The sequence below is a fragment of the Falco peregrinus genome, chromosome 7 (genome assembly GCF_023634155.1).
Source record: "Falco peregrinus isolate bFalPer1 chromosome 7, bFalPer1.pri, whole genome shotgun sequence".
NCBI classification, from domain to species: Eukaryota; Metazoa; Chordata; class Aves; order Falconiformes; family Falconidae; genus Falco; species Falco peregrinus.
Genome location: NC_073727.1, coordinates 35,894,153 through 35,915,991, shown reverse-complemented (window position 1 = coordinate 35,915,991; position 21,839 = coordinate 35,894,153). Strand labels below are relative to the sequence as shown.

The 21,839-nt window shown below is 38.3% G+C and overlaps 1 protein-coding gene across 11 annotated transcripts in view; it reads right to left on the bottom strand.

Annotated features, from left to right (window-relative positions):
• Positions 1–1,158: 1,158 nt before the first annotated feature.
• Positions 1,159–21,839, bottom strand: part of L3MBTL3 (L3MBTL histone methyl-lysine binding protein 3) — an 84,366-nt gene continuing 63,685 nt past the window's right edge. For all 11 annotated transcript variants that reach the window (XM_055810175.1, XM_055810180.1, XM_055810184.1 and 8 more), the window contains 6 exons: positions 17,504–17,650; positions 15,977–16,141; positions 11,908–11,999; positions 6,568–6,731; positions 5,477–5,539; positions 1,159–3,057 (listed from right to left, as the gene is read on the bottom strand). In XM_055810175.1, coding sequence (XP_055666150.1) covers positions 2,914–3,057; positions 5,477–5,539; positions 6,568–6,731; positions 11,908–11,999; positions 15,977–16,141; positions 17,504–17,650 — 775 coding nt within the window. In that variant the 3' untranslated portion in view covers positions 1,159–2,913. The remainder of the gene's footprint in view (positions 3,058–5,476; positions 5,540–6,567; positions 6,732–11,907; positions 12,000–15,976; positions 16,142–17,503; positions 17,651–21,839) is intronic.

Sequence of the window (21,839 nt, the reverse complement as noted above, 5' to 3'; positions counted from 1 at the left end):
TCCTGCATGTCTGGAAACCCCAGGGGTTACTGCCTGACAGTGCACAGCTTTCGCCAGGTGCCTAGTGATGGACAGTAACAGCAGCCAGCAAACATGACCCACTGCATTAATTAGAAATCAAAATGGCTTTTTATTAAAACACTGCATTTTACCAAAAAGATCAACCTCCCACCATTTCTAAAAACATCTGTGTAGGCCAAGCAGTATTTGTGGTCACCAGAATTCTTTAACACTCAAACACACAGCTTGGAAGACCACAGAAGCTGCGGTAAAGCTTGGCTGTGCAGGCGTGACTCCAACGCAGGGATGACAGTGGGAGATGCTGCAGCGTGAGGGCAGATCGCTGCATTTAATGTCCAAACTCTTGCTGAAGTCTCAGGATTTTTCATGTGGCTCCAATGGAAATCAGGGGACAACCTTTACCAGTGTGACAGCTGGGACACCTCCAACACAACATACAAACCAATACCAACTGACATTCTAAAGATTCAGTAGGTCTCCTGAGTGTTTTTAGTTTCTGAGTGAATGTGCTGGGTGTAGTTTTTGTAACTGAGTTGGCTACACCCTGCTACGTCATCACACGGGATACAAAAGTAAGGATTATGCATGTCCTCCCCGTTGTGACAGCTGTATGGATATAAAACTGGGCTCTGTACCACTGAAGTGAGGTTTATTCTACATCTTGCGAACAGTATTAATTTGAACCCATTTCTTAAACCACAGCACTCTGTAGGTATCTAAGAATTCAGGGAGCTGTTAACAACCCCAAGTAATCTCTGTCGAGCAGCAAATCTCTTGAATGGTTCTCACTGCAGGCTACAGACCTGGCACCGGGGAGAGGCACAGAGGGTCAAGGAAAATAAACTACATAGAAGGACAGAAGGAAAGAAAACAAGGATTTGGCATTCTAGTGATCTGCATAGGCAACCTCAGCTTCTGCCAGTGACAAAATCTAGGTCCATAAACAGGATTCTGATTCTGACAGCAAGTGTCCTGTGAGCCTGAGGAGTAAGTGCTTAGGGAGAGGGCAGACAGCGGCAGCAGAGTTGCTTTTTTAAACTCATAGCCACATTGAGCTACAGTGAGGAATTACTCTATACCAGGGGAACAGCCGGGTTCATCTGAGAATCCTGGGCACACACAAATGTAACAGACGGCTCCAGTTCAGGTTTTATTTGTTTTGTAGTACAATAAGAGTGCAATCTGAATGTACAAATATTGAACAAAATGTAAAAATATTATTTATGCAATGCCATGGAAGGAAATTAACAGAGCAATGCAACTTACTTCATACTGACCCTGTTTCACCTCTTCTTATGGCAGGTACCAGTCATCTACATGATCTGGAAGGGGCACAGAGAGTTCTTGAAATCTTAAGGAACTCCAGCCAAAGAACAGCCTAGCAAAATCTGTGGGAAGATGTAAAATTCTCCCAGCTCTGTGCAACGGAAATGCTGTTTGTTCTCAGCTCTAAAGGCTGAGCAACTGCCCACTGCAGCACTAAGAGGGCTGCCAAAAATCTTGATCCAACTCCTCTCTCTTCTTGCAAAACTAACATTCTAGAACAGTCCTCAGTATACAGGTGGCTAGGCTTTCTCCCATAAAGTGCATCTGGTTTACATCTTACATATATATACCAAGTGCAATGACTTTCCCTGACGAACTGTTGTAATAATCCTCCAAGAAGGAAGGTTGCCTCACCGAAGTACCTGCTGGTGGCATCTGCAGCCTACTAATGACCCAGTGAAATGCATGCATTTTACATCTAGGATATGCCGATGCACTATATGCATTTAAGTAACCTTTTCCTCCACGCTTTATCTTTCCCCCTATGCCTTATTCATTTATAAATAAGACTTTCCAACTAGGAAGTGGTGAGTGAAATAATTTTCCCACCACTGGGAAAACACCCCTATGTCAAATACAAAGACAGAGCAGCAGTCCTAGCTTTAGCACACAGTTTATCTCCACTGTTGTGGTAACTATACTGGAGACTGGCATGTGCAGACACGAATGAATATATTTTCTTTTTTGCTGATGTCCTTACCTCAAAATACATGTATTTTCTTTCATGAGCTGAACAACTTTAGTAGGCTTCCATGTAAAAGGCTGGGACTTTATTGTGCAGCATAAACAAAAACTCTTCTATGAAGTCAAACTTTATTTTTCAGTTGCAGCCTTCTCTATACTGATCTTTTGGTAAAATACATTAAAGATGCTGGTGGAAAAACTCACATAACGTTTTTTTAATCGTGCAAAAGTAAAAACATTCAGTTATCAAAAAAGCATTATAATTTCAACCCCAACATGGTTTGTTTTGTTTTGTTACAAGCAAACAGACAGTTTTATAATCTGTAAAGTTATATGCTGTAGCATAAAGTGTCACATATGTAACGTTAAGTGTTTCATTTTCAAACTATGGCACAAATACGTATTAGCCATAACAGTCTCATCTGGCTACCTGTAGCCTAATTTTTGGCTAATCAGTTTTTATTTTGATAATATGAAGTAAAAGCTTCTGAAAAGTAAAATGGGTACATGAAGTAGAATTCAAGAATTCTTAGAAAATATTAAGGTTCCCTTATATAATACAGCATAAATAATTAATGAAGGTTTTCTTGATGTCCAGAGAAAGTTAGGGATCCTAACCATCCATGGAGAATTAGCGCCATTAGTTTGGTAAATAAGACTAGCTGACTCGGTTGTTACACAGTACCTTCTCAAAAGCTTGAACACTTCCCAGAAGGATTCAGATGTACTGGCTCTAGGAGAATATAAATAGTCCACCAGTGCTGAACCTATGTTTCTTCCTTTCTGAGAGTCCTTACACAACAGTTCTAGCAAGTCTTTGTGCTTTGAATAAAACATGAGCTCCGGTGGAGAAAGCTGGCTCATACACATTTTCCATTATCTTCAAAGTTCATTGTGTGAGTTTTTCTCTGCAGCTTTGAACATCAGAATGGAATTAAAGATTTTTAGAGCTGGTCCCAGTTTAATGCTCATTATTTTGACTATGTCTGATTGGGTCATTAGCAGAAATGCTTCTCCATCAATTTGCTTTAAAAGAAAAAAACACACAAAGTTATTAATAGGTCTGACAGTGCAGCAGTATAGATGTTTCAGAAAACATGAAAAGAAAATTCCCAGCAATTTCAGACAGTGTAAAGAAATGGCTAAATACAAAACACTTTCAAATGCTTTCAGGAGAGCTTTGATTTCAACCTTTTAGACAGATCAGCCAGTCCAAAAGAGCAGGATTACCATCCTTCTGCTTGAAAACAACCATTTGGCTAGCTATTAGCTAACCAGTTCTTATTTTTATACTGACAACATAAAGTAAAAGCTACTGAAAAGTAAAATGTGTAAATGAAGTAGAATTCAACTGTACTGCAGCACAGTAACGCTTTTTAACATCTGAGGTACTCCTTTTATGCAAGCCTCGATAAGAAAGCTTCTGGATTTCACTCCCAGCTGCAGAACTGGAACTCCCTTCAGACCACCCCCTTTTGTTCATTAAATAGCAAATTAAAATTAATTTGGTCCCAGATGCAAACAGGGACCAGGCTACATAATACTGCCTCTTTGACACAAACACAACTTCTCAAAAAACTGAGTATTTTTTCTGCTATTTTAAGCAACATTACAAGTCAATATTCTCCTGTAAGCAAATCGCTCGGTCAGCAGGAGCACTAAATCTGAACATGATGAGCCACAAGGCCCTCACTTCCAAGGGCTTCAATGGGGCCAACACTTTTCTTGTGTAAACTTCAAGCCACTTGGGTATCTACAGTAAATTTTCAGTGCAACATAAGCAGGATAGCTAGACCTAAAAGCCAAGTGTGGTTAAGTCAGGAACACTGCTTAGGCTTGAAGATACTAATTTGAGACAAGAACAGTATAATTTAAGTTTCTAGAAGACAAGCTTTCTGAATCAGACACGCTGCAAAGGAAGCCTGCAAGGTACACCCCAGCACTAAGTTGTGAGGAGCACTGCAGTGGGAACAGAAACATACAGTTACAGTTGCCACAGTTACTTTCTACTCATTTTGTGCACTAAGCCAGACTGGGTGGACTCAGAACCAGAAGTGTGTGAACATGGGGGTGCCCACCTTTTTGCAGCCTCTTAATATAAGCAGGATGAGGGTTTATTTCCACAGCAAAAGTCTGAACCAGCACCTTCTACCTACTGAAAGCCTTACTGATGCCAGTCAGTCCATGCCAGTTGGCCTCACTGGGAGAGGTTTCATTTACTACTCACAGGCAAAGCCTGAGAGGCTAAATCCTAAAGAGGGGAAGTACTTCCTTACACCTCTGAGAATGAAAGCGTTTAGGACTCATTCATCTCTGTGGCACTTCCCACCTGCTGACTTGATTAGCAATATGCCAGTTTTTGTCGATCTTAAATTCATTGGTAAGACACCCTAAGTGACATAAGGGATGACCTAGACCTGCATACCTGTTGCAACTGTAAAATGTCTAACATCTAAGCAAGTTTAAAAAGCCCAGAAATGCAGCTTGTCAGTCCTTTTGATAAGCAACTGTAATAACCATTACAATCTACAGAACAGCCTGAAAACTTTTGTTGCAGGACATCAGTAGGGCCATCTGTATGTATTTTCCCCAGTAGGTGCCTTCTCAAGTCTAAGGATGACAATTATTCCTCACCTGAAAGGCTGGCTGACTTGGGATATTACAGTATCAGACTCTGCCCATTCAGGTGGTCTGGCTGGGATAAGCACCTGAACTACTCACTCTGGCAATCTGTGATCAAACAGCCTTCTCGAAACTAAGCATTAACAGCAGTAACAAACCTCTGAGTGGAAAAGAAAAAGCCAAACCAGCTTATAAAGGCCTATTGTACCTTAAAGCCCTATCACTTCCTAATGACAGCTTTGGCACAACAATCTTCTCATATACCAGAATGCATGCGTAGCATGCTCATAAAGTAAGTACTGACTCCTTTGAACCTCATCAGAAACCTTCAGATCTTTTCACTTTCCGCTCACTCACATCACATTCTTAAACTGGCTGTATCAGAAGGAAGAGCATCAAGAGCTAAGTGTAATCAGACAAGAGTTTTAAAAGGTGGTTATCTTGAACAACTGCTCTGCTTTATTTAATTATTAACATAGTGCAGAACTAAAATAACACACTTATAAACTTCCTCAAACCAGGTGAAGAGAGAACAGTAGTAAATCACAAAGTTCCTCCCCTTCTACCATTAGTTTAACTTCAGTTGCAGCAACAAAGCTAGGGAAGCGTGAGAGACCTGGCTGACACTTACCTAGTTTTATCTTCTTTACTTCTTTCCCACTCCAGCCCTTCCTGCAAACCAACCTAATCTTCCATACATGTGCATATGATTTTAAACATACACTTAATCCTACTAGTTTATATGTATTTTTAATGATGACATAAAACTAATCTTTCCACCGAGCTTTGTATTCTGTGTCTTTTTTAAATAAAATTTACCTACCTCATCTTTAAACACCTTGCCGTGTTCCTCACACCCTGGTAAACTCCGTATAAATTCAGAGACCTGCCATCAAAGTATACAACAAAAGACTCAGTAAGACCCGTGCCTTCTCAAAATACTCTTAAACGTTGACAATCATTAGTTTTTTAGATGCAGCCTCATATTAGGTGTTCTACCTTCTTCTACGAGTACGTGGACTCATGCAGCTGGGTGTTTAAGGACAAGATTCACAAAATCTGAAAACTAAAAGAGCATGTGCCACCCTTGTCCACAGGACATCTAAGAGTGAGAGAGGCTACTCCATCAAAATCACTCAAGCTACTCTATCCATGCAGATGCAGAACCATGCATCTTCTCTTGGTGGATCAGTTCTCACAAACTGAAATGGTTGCTGCCTTCCTCTTCTTTATTCTTTACTGCAGAGAGATCAGCAAATTCTTTTTCAAAGTTGATGCTTCTTTTTTCTCTGAAGAGATCTGACTGTCCCAGCTGCAGAAAATTTCCTTAGCCATAGATACTTCTGGAAGTAAAGCAGGAACTAGACCCTGTACATCCAAGCATTAATACGTACCTGAACAGTCATTGGGCTCTAATCTTGAAATCAGGTGTCATGGCCTGACCATATCCATACCAATCCACTCAGCACTGTACTCTCACCTCCAAAACAGTGTGCCACACACAGACTATGCACCGGGAATAGCTCCTTGGTCCGGGCTGATCCCTAAACCATTCCTCCAGAACGTATGCGTGGGTACTAGATGTGGTTGATGTAGACCTTGAGCACCTGACCATCTGGGCCACACATTTAGCACTTTTCTTTCCCTTTTTAACTCCAGTGAAAAAAATATATACACACATACATACCTATCTGTATCTATACCTACCTATACACACATGAATTAATACTTAATGCTTCCAGGGCTGGATGGCAGCTGAATGGGCATTTTGGGGTTCTGTTAGATTAGGTCTGGCTGACTCTAATCCTTGAAGTACTAATGCATTACTGCTAATCTACTCGGCTAATCTAAAGGTTTGAATCAATGAAGACTTCAAGGGCTTGTAGTGAGGTAGAAGATACAGGGGAAACTTACCTCATCTGTACTCCACTTAGAAACCTTACTGGCTGGGATCCCAGCCACACTTGGAAGGAGCTTGCTCTGCTGTTCCCAGCGCAAGGGTAGGCCAGGGATTTGCAACTTGGAAGACACAATAACGGGTTGAGAAAGAAGTCTTTGTGTGTTGGGTTCTTCAACATCTTCAATAAAAGGAAGCAACAAACAAGCGTTAAATCCCTCAGTCAGTGATGAGATCAGTCACAGTAAAAGCACATTCATTTCTATTGATACATATGGGCCTCCCTACACAAGCTGTACGATTTTGCTTACATCAGAATAAGAGGGGTACCATGACTGTTCTTCCACTAGTATGAATGTGATTGTATTTGCTCTATATAAATATAACTACTCTCATGTGGAAAAAGTCTCTTCCAACACAACACAATTCTATGCCAACACAACTGCTGGCATACCACACCACAGGTCACATAATTTTAAATACTTTGATACAATAAATCACACCTACATTGAATAGCTACATGTACAGTAGTACAAGAACTAAGTTAATTCCAGGGCTGAGCTGTTACAAATTCATGAAAAGCAGCACTGCACTGCTACAAAATTCCAAGTGAATCAGTTGTACAGTTTCAGCCCACAGAACATTTATGCCTCATCCACAACAAAATGTTTTTCAGTTCTGAGGAAAAAACACAAATGTCTGCAAATTCCTTGCTCCCACTTTAACTGAACATTTTATTTGGGAAATAACATGTAACTTCTCCATACTGGTATGGTTTTTTTACAAAGTCATTTCCCTTTTTATCTCGCTTCTCCATAATGGAAGGAATGAGCTTCCATCCCACTGGCCTCAAAGGTAATGTACCAGTGGGAGGGTCGCTTCAGCCACATGCTGCTGTTGCTGCTGGTGTCTGAAGAACAGCAGCAGTTGCAGATGTGCGTAGGAGGAGAGAGTGAAGAGGCATGCCTCAAATGACGTCAAACTGCGTAAGACATCTACATTTATTTAGATCCACTGCAAACACAAAAACAACGTGCCTGCTATGAACTCAGGCCTGAATGCTTCCCGAATGCAGAGCCAAATTGTAGAAAAGCTCTGGAATTAATTTCTGAATGAAACAGCCAACAAAGAACCTATACCTAATATTCCTTACTAACATGACTTCACGCAATCGCTCACAAATCCCTGTGCTATCTCTGTTTGGATTGCTCAGTTCTATTACAGCTCCATTCTATTTCAGGTTTTGGGAAGTTGCTGTTATTCAGAGTTCTCCCTATCCTTAACATTCTAGTTTTCACACATTTGTGCCCAACAACTAAGGTACAAATTCCTACTACAGACTTTTGCCAGCACTGTGGGACTGGTCCAGAATATGTAATGTGGCCAATACAGGATATGATTACATTTGCTTGTGTTGCTCTACTCTAGCTTAAATTTTTGGTTTTTTCAATACTTACCCTCATTTTATATCAATGTCAATTATTCAGAAGTTGACTCTTAAGCCATTTAGTCAGTATTGTCAGCCCACTGATTAAACTTTTTAATAGACTCTTTATTTTTTTCCTAGCATCATACTCTTACTCTTGGAAATGAGTACTCTAAATGTCTGTTTACACTTCACTGTTGTTCTTCAGATGTTCCTTAAGAGTTTCTACTACTACTAAAACTCTCAGCGAGAAAGAAAGAGTCTTGTAAGGCAGTAAGCATGCTGAATGTAAAGCCTGTTTTACCGAATAGTATCTTTCTCACTGTTCCCTTGAATCCCCTCATCATCCTTATCCTGATTTTTTCTTTCTAAAGAAGATCTCTTAAGAGCTGAAAATAGAAATATTTAGCTTTTTTTGTTTGTTTTCCATTTGCAACACATGTAATACATTGATACTATAACATAATTAGGAAACGACAATACTGTGTGAAGAAAAGTCCAAAGAAATTGCACTCCATTTTTTGCACATGTTTAAACATAGGTACACCTAAAAGCATATAGGTACATGAATAGTGAGTAGCAGCAATAATAGCTAAGGTTACCTGTCTATCCCGTGTTTTCAATAGTGTCAAATCCTAACAGTTACAGATGAAAAATCTATGCTGGGCATCTATCCATGCTGGTCTTTTTGGAAAACTTCAAGCAAACACAGGTTAGCTGGTTATGAACAAGGTTAGTAGAAAGTAAGTTCATGAACATGACACTGCATAATGCTAAACCTTGTACTCCACCTATCCACATTCAAGAGCTCTATTTACTGACATGGGAAGGAATGCAATGCCTAATGCTTTTGAGGATGTGGTCAAAAATGCCTCTGTTCTCACCCCATCTCGTATCTGCCTCATAGGTAAAATGAACGGCACAAAAGGAGCATGTAAAGTGCCGATTTACCCAACTATATGGAGGAAAAGGAAGTCCCCAAGCCTGCAGCTGGTATAACCACATCCCTGACAAAAGGAAGTTTAGGTTTAGTGTGGGTAACTTCTTGCAAAAGACAACGCAAAGCACAGCATTTTGGCTACAATCTACAGCTGTAATACCAGACATCTAAAGTTCTCCCTATCCTCATGCTCTGGTATTCCTCATTCTGCAAGCCCTGCTTCCCATAGAGAGACAATCTGTGTTTGTAGACCAGAGAAAATATGTCATGTATTCCACTTTATGTCTCAATTCGGACATAATCCTATTTGCAAGACAGCATTTGTATATGGTACACTGATTTAAAATGAACTTCAGTTGTTCTCCAGCGAATCCTTTACAGTTCTCTTTGGGGAACAAAATTAATTTGGAGAGAGGATGGGTTGGACTTGATGATCTTAAAGGTCTTTTCCAACCTAAACAATTCTATGATTCTATGATTTAGGAGAACAGTTAACTTGAGATGCACCATGGGTTAGCCGGTTTCACCAGATCCACAAAGAGCTCCTGGAACCACATAAATGAAGAAACAATATTTGCTTGCCAGCTACACGTGACAGCAGAGCCACATGCAGTAAGTTCACACTTTTAACCCTGACCACTGTTCTCTGCTGACATTTTGCTTCAGAATCAGCCCACCTGCATCTACACTCTTTTTCATACTTAATGCCACCTTGTTATCCTTCTCCCTGAACCCTGTCTTCCTTAATTCATCTCTATCCTCTTAGTGAGTTACCTTCCAACAGAATATAACCTAATGTTTCAAAGAAGATAATGGCATACACTTTCTGGCATTGACCAGAGAGACCATTAACACTGTTCACTCCCTTCTGCATGTTTTAGCTCCTAGCATGTATCAGGATTTGTGTCCATAAAAAAAAGCTGCTATGAAAGGGCCATGACTTCAGTGGAGCTCTTTAGCTCCAAATAATCTTCCTCCAAAAAAGGGAAAATACCAGCACACGTTTTAGAAAATATCAGTAGAGAACTGGTCAAGTATGGCAAAAGCAGACTGAAGAGTAACAATGTAAGTGACATGCAGAAAAAATAGGGCAACAAGCACAGGTACCAGTCCCGACAGTACACAGAAGTCTGCACAACTGCAATTATTTTAGCTTGAGCTTTTTATGACTATGATAGCAAGAACTCAAATGATCCATTTTCATCCTAAAGATTAAGTATTCTGGCACATTTAAACAAACAATGGCACAAACTATATGTATAAAAAGGAGGTAAAAAGGATAACTTTTAAAAACAATAACAGAAAAAAGTGTTCTAGTTTTATAAATCTAATTATGCAAGACCTTACACAGAAATATATCCTAATAAGTAGAACTTGTTGGTGAAATGTTATCCAAATAGTCAATTCTGCCAAACTCAAAATGCTTCACAAAATCAGGCCGTTTCCTTAGAATAAAAAAAAGAATTGCATACAATTTAAAATGCTCCGAACTATTTGAGTGTAAATTTTTGGTATTGTGATATATAATGCAAAATCAACATCAAAACAGTATGTTTCCATTCTGCTGAAATGAAGTAATTCAAATGACCAAAACCTCTCTTTCCTTCACCTGCTTTACAGAGATTCTTCTTTCAATGCATCATTTTCTCCAGAACTCTGAACTACACCATGTTTCAAAACACCATAACAACCCCGATTTTTTACACCTTTTGCCCAGCTCTAGTAATAGATGGACTCTCTCATACTTCACATGCTTGCCAGAGTGCCTCTTAGATCTATCTGAAAACAGAAAAGTGCTAGCAGACAAATGATGGTTTAAAATAAAACAAATATATCAGAGGTTAATAATTAAAAATAAAACACTACCTTGATTTTATCTTTATGCAATGCTCGAGTAGTCTCAGAGAATTTCATAGGTTTTACAAGGATGAGCTCACTTAAAAGGTAAGAAATGTAGACCTTAAAGAACCACAGTTACTCAAGTCTCAAGATTTTTGACAAGACTTACAAATTTTGTGTTGCACAACAAACTGCTGAAGAAAAAAAATCTAAAAGTTTAAAGAATTAAATTATGAAATTAAGACATTTAGTTTCTCATTGAACTTGCATCAATTAATAAAATTATTGCAGCAAAAGCTACACTGAAACAATGCACTGACTCAGTTCAGTAACTAGCCTGGTATACTGTTTCACACAGGCAAAAAAATTATGAAATGTAAGACCGTGACATTCTGGATTTGTGCTGTATTCTTTCTAAACATTGAGGATAAAAATGAATAATGAGCAGCCACCTCAATCCACCCAACTGGATTAGTGAACAGCCAAGAGTTTCAGCACAGCAGTACACATAACAACAAAGAGCAGCTTCTGTTAAGAGCAGGGCATCAAGAGCATTATCCAGGGTCCTGTCCTAAATATTTCCAGCAAAAGAGATTCCATCTCTTCTCTAGGCAGCCTATTCCAGCTGTTTTCATGGTGAGCAGTTTCTTCCTTATATTCAGACAGAATTTCCCCTGCAGCAATTTGTGCTTACTCTCTTTTTTTCCCATTTCTGCATATGGGCTGCTGGAAAGTACCAGACTGCCCAACAGGCTGAGGCTGGGCTGAGGAAGTCACCTTAACTTTGTGTTATGTCTGCAATGTGTAAATGCTTTAATTTTCTTTCGAAACGCTTTTGAAGCAATAAGTGAATGTTGTACCTTTATAACTCAGACTTAAAAGTCACGGGAAACATATTTCTGAAATGTAACTTTTCATACCCGTATTCATTTTGCACTCATCTTTACAACTGGGACCAAATTCTTGGCAAATCCTTTGATAATTACAAGATAGCATTAAAAGTGTTTTTTTTGTGTCCAATAACTTTTTGGACACAAATAGTGAATGTGGAAAATAAGCTGCAATGCAGTTTCATGAAGAATTTCAAGGGATGGCACACTTATTTAGTTCTGCAGATTTTAATAAGAAACAAATGAAGTACTGCCAATTTACCTTTAATTTCATTTGAAATAAGCAGCTTGTTTTCTGTCTCCTCTTCTTCACACTCTTTGTTCTTTATGGAGTCCTTTGTCTGTAGTACTCCACTGAGGAAAGTAAGATGTTCATTTTTTATTAATACATCATAAAAATCACTAAGCACGGTGACATCTCCTGCTAACAATGCTATTAGCACACCAGGATTCACACACAAAGGATGCTGTATCATAATAAAAATAAAAAAATAGAGGATCTAATTTCTAACTTACACAGATGGCATGACTACTGACATGCATTTCGCAATGAAGGCTCAAGAGTAGCGTAAACTAAGATTACATAAATCTTACCAACACACTTTTGACTTCATAACTGAAACTGGAAAATATCCAAATGCAGTGACTGGATGGGTGCAAGGCAGAAGATGGGAAGAGTGAAGAACACATATAGCTGCATCTCCCACAAAGCCTTACTGTTTTTTCAGGCCATTTTCAGGAGCTGTCTAAACATCTCCTACTTTTTCTCTGCTCGACCTTCATCTCCAGCCTACTCCAACTCCTGTACTACACTGACGTATTGTTGTGCAGCTGTTAATGATGCCACTGAAAACATGTATTCTTTTGTTACTGTTTTTGCAGTACTTCTACTCTAAAAGAGCTGCTCTTTGCCTGCTGCCTGTGACTGCTCCCTCAGCTTTGCCAGCCCAAACACCTGCAAAGAGGGAACACTTTCCCCTTACTGAGAAAAATGAGGCAAAAGAGGTGGAAATCAGAGAATGCCTCAAAGCTGAGGGCCGGTGTATTTGCATCTTAAAGTCAGCCCATGGGAAGTTCCTTTTCAAACTCTGTCTTCAGAAGGTATTTCCAACCTGGTTTCTTACAGAAATGAAGCTTTTAAGAACTTGCTGACATTATGTGTGTATTTATTTCCTTCTGCTCTTAAGAACTTGAGAACCCTTTGGCCAATTCTTACTAAACCATCATAGATGCAGAGTTCTCAGATATACTAAGCAGGTAATGAACATGTTTTAAAAATATGCATCAGGCAGAATGGTCTTCAAGTCAAGACTGCAAGAAAGCCCACTACATGAACTCACTGTTTACCACCTATCAGAGAAGCAGCCAACAAGAACCCCTTCACAAATGTCCCAAACTTGAGCTAACACCTTGTTAGACATCAAGATCAACTAACCTCAAAACACAAATCCACAGAAGCAACAGACTTGTTTAATTCCATTGTTTCCATTTATACCAGTAAACCAAATTTATACATTAAATACTATTTATAATATTAAATACAAGTAAGCATGTGGGAATAAATAAGCTAGCAGCTGCAAATTCACTAGCATCAAGAGAAAATTATTGAACACACTATTAATGGTGAAAAATGAACACAACAAATCAGAAAATTCAGCCTTTGTAGTATGGTAGGACACCAACAATAATGGTATGACAAGCAGTGCCAGTGGAACGCGTACAGCAGGCATGTCGTCCTGTGCCACAAAGGACTTCTCCACAGGATCTTCCTCAGAATTATCACCTGCATTTATTTACTTAAAAATTATTTTCCTAACCTCCACAAACACAGAAAACTTCTGAAGTGAGATGCTACAAAATAGTGCAATTCATTACAAAGCCAAAGTAAATGATTACTGTAACTCAATGTATAGGAGAGAGAGCACCAAAACCTGTGAGGAAACATATCTTTCTGTTTTCTTGAGGACAATTTTCATAGCAACATACACAGAGAAATTTTATCTCATCAGTTAAATACAAGATAGTATCATGAATTAAAGATTTTGGGGAAGCGGTTGGAAGATAAATTGAATTTTCTTGTGAGAAGTAGTACCATTTGATTCCCAAGTCTGGGTGTTCACCTCCCTTCATTGTAAATATTTCCAGAGTGGAATTCCTATTACAGTGAAATTCTTTTTCTACTCTAAAGATAGTATAAATTAAAACTGAATATGCTGCAGGCCTGTAATTTTTATCTTGATTTCTAATCTCAGGAACATTCCAGAGGGACAGACTGCAGTTTTTACACACATATTTTTGCAAAGCAAAATTTTCTAGTATAATTGTTTGTATGCACAGATACCTCTTACTAGTTTAAAAAAAAAGAAAAAGAAGAAAAAGAAAGGAAAGAAAGGGAGTAAGTGGAACTGGAGATTAGCTGAGATTCACTTCACACATCAAAATAATCTCATGGTTGGCTTCATATGAGGTTGGTTCCAAAGACTTGTATGAAACAAAAGATTAGCTGGAATATGAAAGTATCCACAACTGTACTGAAGTCAAACATAACTAAGTCCACACTACAAGCTCAGCAGCTAAAGGGCACACAAGTATACGTATCTATGTCTTCAATTATGCATGTGTACTTTGAACACATATCCAAGAAGATCCACTGGGTATTGCAATAACTCAATGTTTTATAACTCCAGTTCATATATACCTAACGTTGTGAACACTGTTTTTCATGCCTTTTTCAAAGGAATGAAAATTATTCAAATAAAAGTCCTCTCTAATCATGCTGGATACATAAAGAATGTGGAAAGCTAGGTGATAAAATGCAGATAGTCATCAGTGTATTCAAACAGTTCAAATACAAACTGGAAAGCCTCTGGGTAGTTCAAAGTTGGCAGGAGGCTGTTATTCTCTTAATGAAAATGACTCAATACAGTGAACAGATAGCACACGTATTGGTTATTTTAGGTCTTCATAAAGATAGCACCCTCTAAAAAAAGAAAGCAAAAATTGTTCTTCAATTAATTTCACGTGATAGTCTGTAAAGCCGAAGTTTATTTCTACAAAAAGATGAATTTACTACAACTATGGTTAAAGTGATGAATGACAACTGTTATTTAACACAAGTTATTTCAAAACTACAAATGCAACTGCCTTGTCTCTTTTTTTGATGTTTAAATTCACTTGAGTATGACTAGTGAATGCTGTTTATTTGTGGTACGGAAATTATATCAACACTGCTTGACACTCCTACTAGATGTTTTTCAGTATAACTTGAACAATATGAGCTGATCAAAATAATACGAAAGAACGTTCTAAAGAATAGCTGACCAATTTTAGAAGATGCAAAAAGCTACACCTTCATTTTTCATTTCATTTTTTACTTAGGCTTTTTGGAATAAAGGAAACCAATAAGTAATATTTCAGAAAAGAAAAAAAAATCTAGTGAAAAGAGGAAGCAGTATCATAAAACACTGCCAGATCTGGTTAACCCAATTTGAAAAAAAAGTTTTTAAAAAAATCTTGCAGCAAGTTTCACAGGATTTAATTGATTCTTAACAAGACAATCAAGTTTCAATCACCAGCTTTACTGTGAGGCATTCACCATATAATACTACCTCTCCAAAGTCTCTCAAGACACTGTTATTGCTAACATTTACAGTTCATCTATTATCAACGCATGATAATGTAGCTGACACTTAAATATACAACAGATGACACTTCTTGTTCTAGCATGTCTTCTATTTCTGTATGAAAATAGCCAATAAAGTAATGCACTGATACTGTAACTAATTAAAAATGTAAGGAACCCTATTGCCTCACTTATCCCCGTGAAAACACTGAATTGTATCTTTTTAGTTTCAAAGATAGCCTTTTTAAATATTATTTTCCAGTGCAAGCTTGGAAATGATCTCATGCCATTTTCTGTCAAAATGATACTCTGAGAGTGTCTTTTACTTAGAGAGTATCTATTATTTGAGAGAAGAAATTTTGAGAGTTAAGGAATTACATTTCATTTGTAAATGTATGTACATATTTGTACATATACAATAACATTATTTGTACACAGAGGTAGAGAAGAAGGATCTCAACTTCCAATAATTTCTTTCTCTTGTAGTACTTTTCCTCTCCTCTCTGATAGGCATTTCTTATTTCTTAAATACACTGTGAAACTCCCTTCTTCCCTATTTCTAATAAAGACAGCTGAAGAACTTCCATCTGCCTCCCCACTACTTCCACGAGTTCCACAGACAAATTGCTGCACTGCATTGCCTTGCAAGCTGCATTTCAAACTGACTGACTCCAAAACAACTCATACTTTGAAAGGAACTGATAGTTACCTGGGTGCCTTCTTTTCTTTCACATCACATAACAGGGGCTTCTTGCATGGAGATTTACTTTCTGCATCATCCTGCTTAGCTGTTTCAGGTACAGTTTTCCCAGATGATCGATTGTGAGCTGAAGATTTCATACCTACGTGACCAGGACTGGGGCATTTTCTGTCACTGTTTAAAACAAATTAACAAAAAGTTTAAAACTGAAAGAACCTGAGTTATTCAACTTATTTTCGATATGCGTAAAGAGTCACTAATGTAACTGAAGATATACAAAGTTTTTGGTTTTTTTAAGAAATACACAGAAGTTTTTCATCTGCCACCAACAAAATTGTAAACCTGGGATTTTCAGAAATCACAGTACAGAACTCTCTTCCCCGTGAAATCAAAGGTAAAACATTTAGGCAATTCAACAGGAAGAGAATTTGCCTAATGTTATTTTCGATAATAAGCTGTCCACCTCAAATATTTCTAACATAAGAAAACTTTGAAGTATCATTTTCTGCCTGTCCCTTCTATCCCTTCCATGATATACCACCCTCCAGCCAGGACACTTTAAAAATGTTATTCAGTCTCTTAACAGGGACAATGAAAAAAGGAGCACTTGACATGGTCCCTGCTACAGAGAACACTGCTCAAACTGTTACTAGCTTCACTGGGACAGTACCTGGGCTACCTGTCAGAGCATAATCAAGTCACGAGATTTCTACAACCCTGCATTTACAGGAACAATCAATCCAAGCAGTGCTCTTTGACAGCTGAGTGTTTTGGTTTTTAAAGCATGAAGCTGAAACTGTCTCCGAGAATACGATTTAAAATACCACCTATCAAAAATACATGGTCATTACAGTGGCAACTGGAAATCTTCACTATGAACATTCACATTTACGTTATGTAGCCCTTGAAAAGAACGGAAAGCCATTCTTCCTTTCCTTTCCTTAAATTCTCTGTGGATCCCCACAGCTCAGAATAAGCACAAGAGTTGGTGTCCACAATTTCGGATAGAAAACTATCATCTGGAAATCATCATCATGGAATCACATCCCTTTGGTTTTTCCCAGGGCTCCTACTCGAAGCTTCAGCTACAGACTTAAGCATCGTTCTTGCAAAACTTACTCCCAGTAATTTGATTCCCTACTCCCACAACAAGAATTTATAGCGGCTGATCTTCAAAAAGCAGTATTAATTTACAGTCACATCAGTAAGGCCAGCCCAGCAAACAAAAGAAACACAAATAAATCATTTTCTTAAATGAAACCAACTAGCAAACATTCAATTCTGAATTCCAATTACCTTAGTAGTCTAGATAGTTACACTGAAGATGAAAATGAACTCTTGTTAGATCATACACAGTAAAATCAGTTATCAGCCTTTGACAGCTAGGTGACCTTTTCAATAAGCACAGATAAAACCATGTGCAAACAGGCAGACCCTTCTGAAACCATTCAGCAGTTACCTAACTACAAATTACATTGCAGAATACAGAAGTAAATGTGTCCAATTAGTCATGGACATCACTTCAATTGTAATTACTTGATTACAGGAGAGGTGGATCTTTCACTTGCTTCCACTTTTCTGTTTCTGGGGACAGGACTGGCTGCTGGCATCTCTCCGCTCAACCGGTCAGGTAAGAGGCTTTCTTTGTTCAAGTTCATCTCTGAATATGGGCAGTTGACTGCACTAGAAGTTGAAGAAAAGACATCAGAGACCAGTTTTCTAGAAGCAGATGCAATTGATTAATATAAAGTTTAGAAAACAATGGAATAATTACTCATACTTCAAAATGTCAATAAATCCACGCATTAAAAACCTCAACCAGAATGGTTTTTGCATTTCCTTTCGACAGCAAGTTATGTAACACATATATTCTGGAAAACTGCTTGATGAATGTTTAGCCAGCTTTCTCATGGTGATTTATATACAAAATACAGGGTGCCTTTGACTATACCCACCTCTCTCCAAATAATGTCATATTCCCATGGTTATTTTTTCTGTGAACAATAGTATTTCTATTATGCAATGTCTGTACAGAAGCTGCGTTGCAAGGGCACAGTATGAGGAATGGTGCACATCCTCCTACTGCGGCAAATGCCCCATCTTTGCAAATGCCATTTTGTGATACTCCATTAACAGACTGTGATATTTTCGTAATTTTTCCTATCATTCAGCACTCCCTATTTCACTGCACGCAGCTAGGGAAAGAGAGAATGTGACACTGCACGTAAATATTACTCTTAACAAATGCAAAAGCCGTACCTCCCAAAGTCAGAAAGCCCGTGTTTGCATAGGAGGTAGGAAAGGGAAAAAAGAGCAACACAAAACACATGGGGCTGAACTAGGACTTTTTCTTCAGAAAACCACTCTGCAGTATTCAACTGATCAGTCAGGCTACACACACTTCAAAGACAGTATCCTAAACTCTGAAAGGTATATATAAGCCACAACAGTGAATAACAACATACTCAAGTTTTCAAATCTCTATTTAAGACACAGGAGAGGCTGTACTAAACATGACGTTCTATTTGTGGCTCATGAACTATGACACTAACTAGAATGGGAAATTATGTTTTCCTACTCACCTGTATTAATACAAGGACCTCCATAATGGTAAAATGTAAAAAATGCATGTCTGTGATTTTGCTTACTTTCTTTTCAACAATGTAACTACCTGCCTTTCCATAAACCACTCCAATATTTTATTTCACTGATCGTTACATGCATGATTTCCAAACAGAACTGCCTAATATAAACAAGTCTACCATGCCAGCCACATCCCCTGCCACCTCCAAATTACAAAAAATAACCAGAAAACCAACAGCTTTCATTATCATGTTCATTTTACAAAGCACAGCATTAAAAATGAAAAAAGGCCTTTTAATCAATATATGCTGTGCATTCTCCTTTTCCTTTACTGATGAAGCTTTGGAGTCAAGAGAGTTAATATGTATCAACTCCTATGACAAGGTTCGACCAGTATTGGTGACCTAATTTTGGTCTCACCAACGTAAAAAGTTGGTCAAAAATTACATTTCTCTCAGCTGTAGCATGAAACGAGTAAATTCCTCAAGGCTACACAGACCAAGTCAATCAGTCCTTGCTGGGGTTATCAAGACAGGAGTCCAACAGCATGTCTGATTTGTCAGTTGGTTCACTTGAAAACAAGACAGTATCAGCCTTTTTTTAAAAAAATCCTTGTATAGCTGTGCTGAACTTGAATTATGGAGGAAAAAACTTGCCAGGAGAATACAGTTTCTGCTTTTCTCATCAAGATGAGATCGCTGTTTAAGCTCATTCCAAGCAGATATTGCTCCGTAACAGCCTGTACGGTGTCTTCAAGGGACATACAGCTATATCCCCAGGTGACCTGATGAAACACAAAACAATCGTCTTTGCTTTCTTCTGAGGAACTGGATGGTAGTCCCAGCACCTCCTCTGAGATACAGGCACTGATTTTTTTTGCCACGAGAACCTTCATACCAGGAGTTTTCACAGCTGAATAAGATATAGCTGAATGTGTGGCTGGACTCTAAAGCACTACACTTGAAATAAGATACCTTTTTGTTAATAAAATTGTTTTAAAGATATGGAACAGAATATACAAATAAGATTATTATCTGAGAATATACAAATATACTTTTTATTTCTAAATTCTCTTAGGCAGAATTTGGCATTTTATTTTAGATTTATTTGTATACGTCTACTTATACTTATTTTTCAACCTACTGTTTTTGTCTCTTAGGACTAGCCTCTGCTAGATGTCTTAAAAGAACAAAAAAAACATTAACTGAAATATGGGGAAGAAAACAGGAATACTAGGGAAGAGAGGAAGCTGTTATATAGTCTCAATTCTTTATACTGCTGCATCTACCACAACGATCTCTTTTTCCCCTTTCATATGAGCTACATATGAACTAGATGAAAGATACAGGCCTCTATTCAGAAAAAAGGTTTTAAGGAGCCAACGCTAGTGGGATTTAAGTTCTTACTGTGACAAACTCATACCACTGTGATGAAATACAGTTATCAGAAACTCAGGAATATATTGATTCATACCAGATCTGCCATTGCTGTAAGGCAAAGCATGTAATCTTCTTTTGGCTTCCTATGCTCAGAGGGGTGTTTTGAGGCTTAGTGTTTTTAAGCAGTTAGACGGTTGTCTCAAGGAAAAACTAACCACCTAATCAGTCTTACACCACAATGAAATCTGACAATACAATTTCATCTCTAGCAGGTCTTCTGTTTACCAACACTACAACATGTTTTAAATTAAAAAACAAAGAAAAAAATTCTCAAAATTCATTCCTTCACTAGAACTTGACTGCTTATATACTGCCTTTTCTTTTAGCATTTTCTCGAAAAACAGAAGCCGAATGACAATTTCAGTCAACAGTAGTTATAACGTGATGCTTTAGAGCACTAGATTCCGACGAGCTTTTCTTTGTAATTAAACATTCCAGCTGCTGTATCATTTTTTAAAAAACTCTTTGATAGTCCTTTGATGCTACTATTACTTGGGGCAACAAAAAGAACCCTCATGGTTTCCACCATTAGCTTTGTTTCAACAAAATACAGCATGAATGAACCTGTGTATGAGTTACATGGCTTCAGATCAATCAGTAAATCCTGCTGAATCTCAATGCCTCCAGCCTTCAGTTCAGTTTAACGTGTCTACTACAAAGAATAAAAAATTAATCTTGTTATTCTTACATAAGAGAAGTATTTGATTTACACAAGACTGTAAGTTTTAGAGACAACTCATCTCAAGGGCTCAGAAGTCTTGATGTTTAGGTTGCTTAATTTTAAATTAGGGTTTTTAACTCTTCTGTCAACTCGAATCTGGATTTCTGCTCCAGCTTGCAGTTCGCCTTAGCACACTATTTTGAGAATAGCAGAGGTTCAGAAGCAGTTTCCAAAATGATTAGATGTCCTTGACTTAGGAGTAACAAGGTCTGCCAGAGGCACAGAGAGAATGCCAAGAAGCAGAAGCAGCAGCAGGTACTCAGTTTGAAACCTCTACTATACATCTGACAGGGCTGTCCACCCTCCAGCACTGCTTCACAGCTTTGAAACCAGTCCAAAATAAAGATAGTCAATTATCATCTGAGCTGCTTTAGCAGGCTTCAGTAGACAAATATTCACATTAATACCACCTGACACACACACCCACACCCCACAGGAGAGTAATCAGCCAACTCTAAATGTTGAAGGATCAACACAGCAAGCAATTAGCTATCTGCAGCACACTTTGCATCCTACTGAAATGGCAGCAGAGTGGCTGGCAATACATGTCCGTAACAGTTTTCTGAGGAAAGGGAGCCAATGCTTCCAGGGTCCTGCACAGGCTAAGTAAAAACTGAGCACTAAAATAAGCTTCTGGTTTTATCAAACCAGGGAAGATCAATAAAGGAAAAATGCAATGCACTGATTACTACTTCCTGTATACCATTCTGAAGAATTCCTGTGATCATAGACCTAGGCTTTTCTAGTCAACAGAGGTTTTACATAATTAGCCCTTTGCAGAACTCTGATGTAACAGTAGCATATCCCATTTGTGGTTATTTTGCAACTCCTCTTCTGTCCCTGTCAAGATCTATCTCTAGGTAGGGTTACACAAATACCGTTTTTCTCAAAAGTTCAAGAGTAATAGGATAAAACTGGGCAACTGATGGGTAGGCATGGACCTTAGCCTTCTCCAGACATGTGGAGATGTTCCTGTGTTCTATTAGTATGCAAACAAAGTTTCTGAAGCACAGAGTCCAACTGGATTACTTGGTTTCTGCTACATCTAACATCAGAAGGGAATATAAGACAGGCTTCTCTCTTAACCTGAAGAACAGTAAGGTGGTACTCTGTTTCATAAAAGAACGTT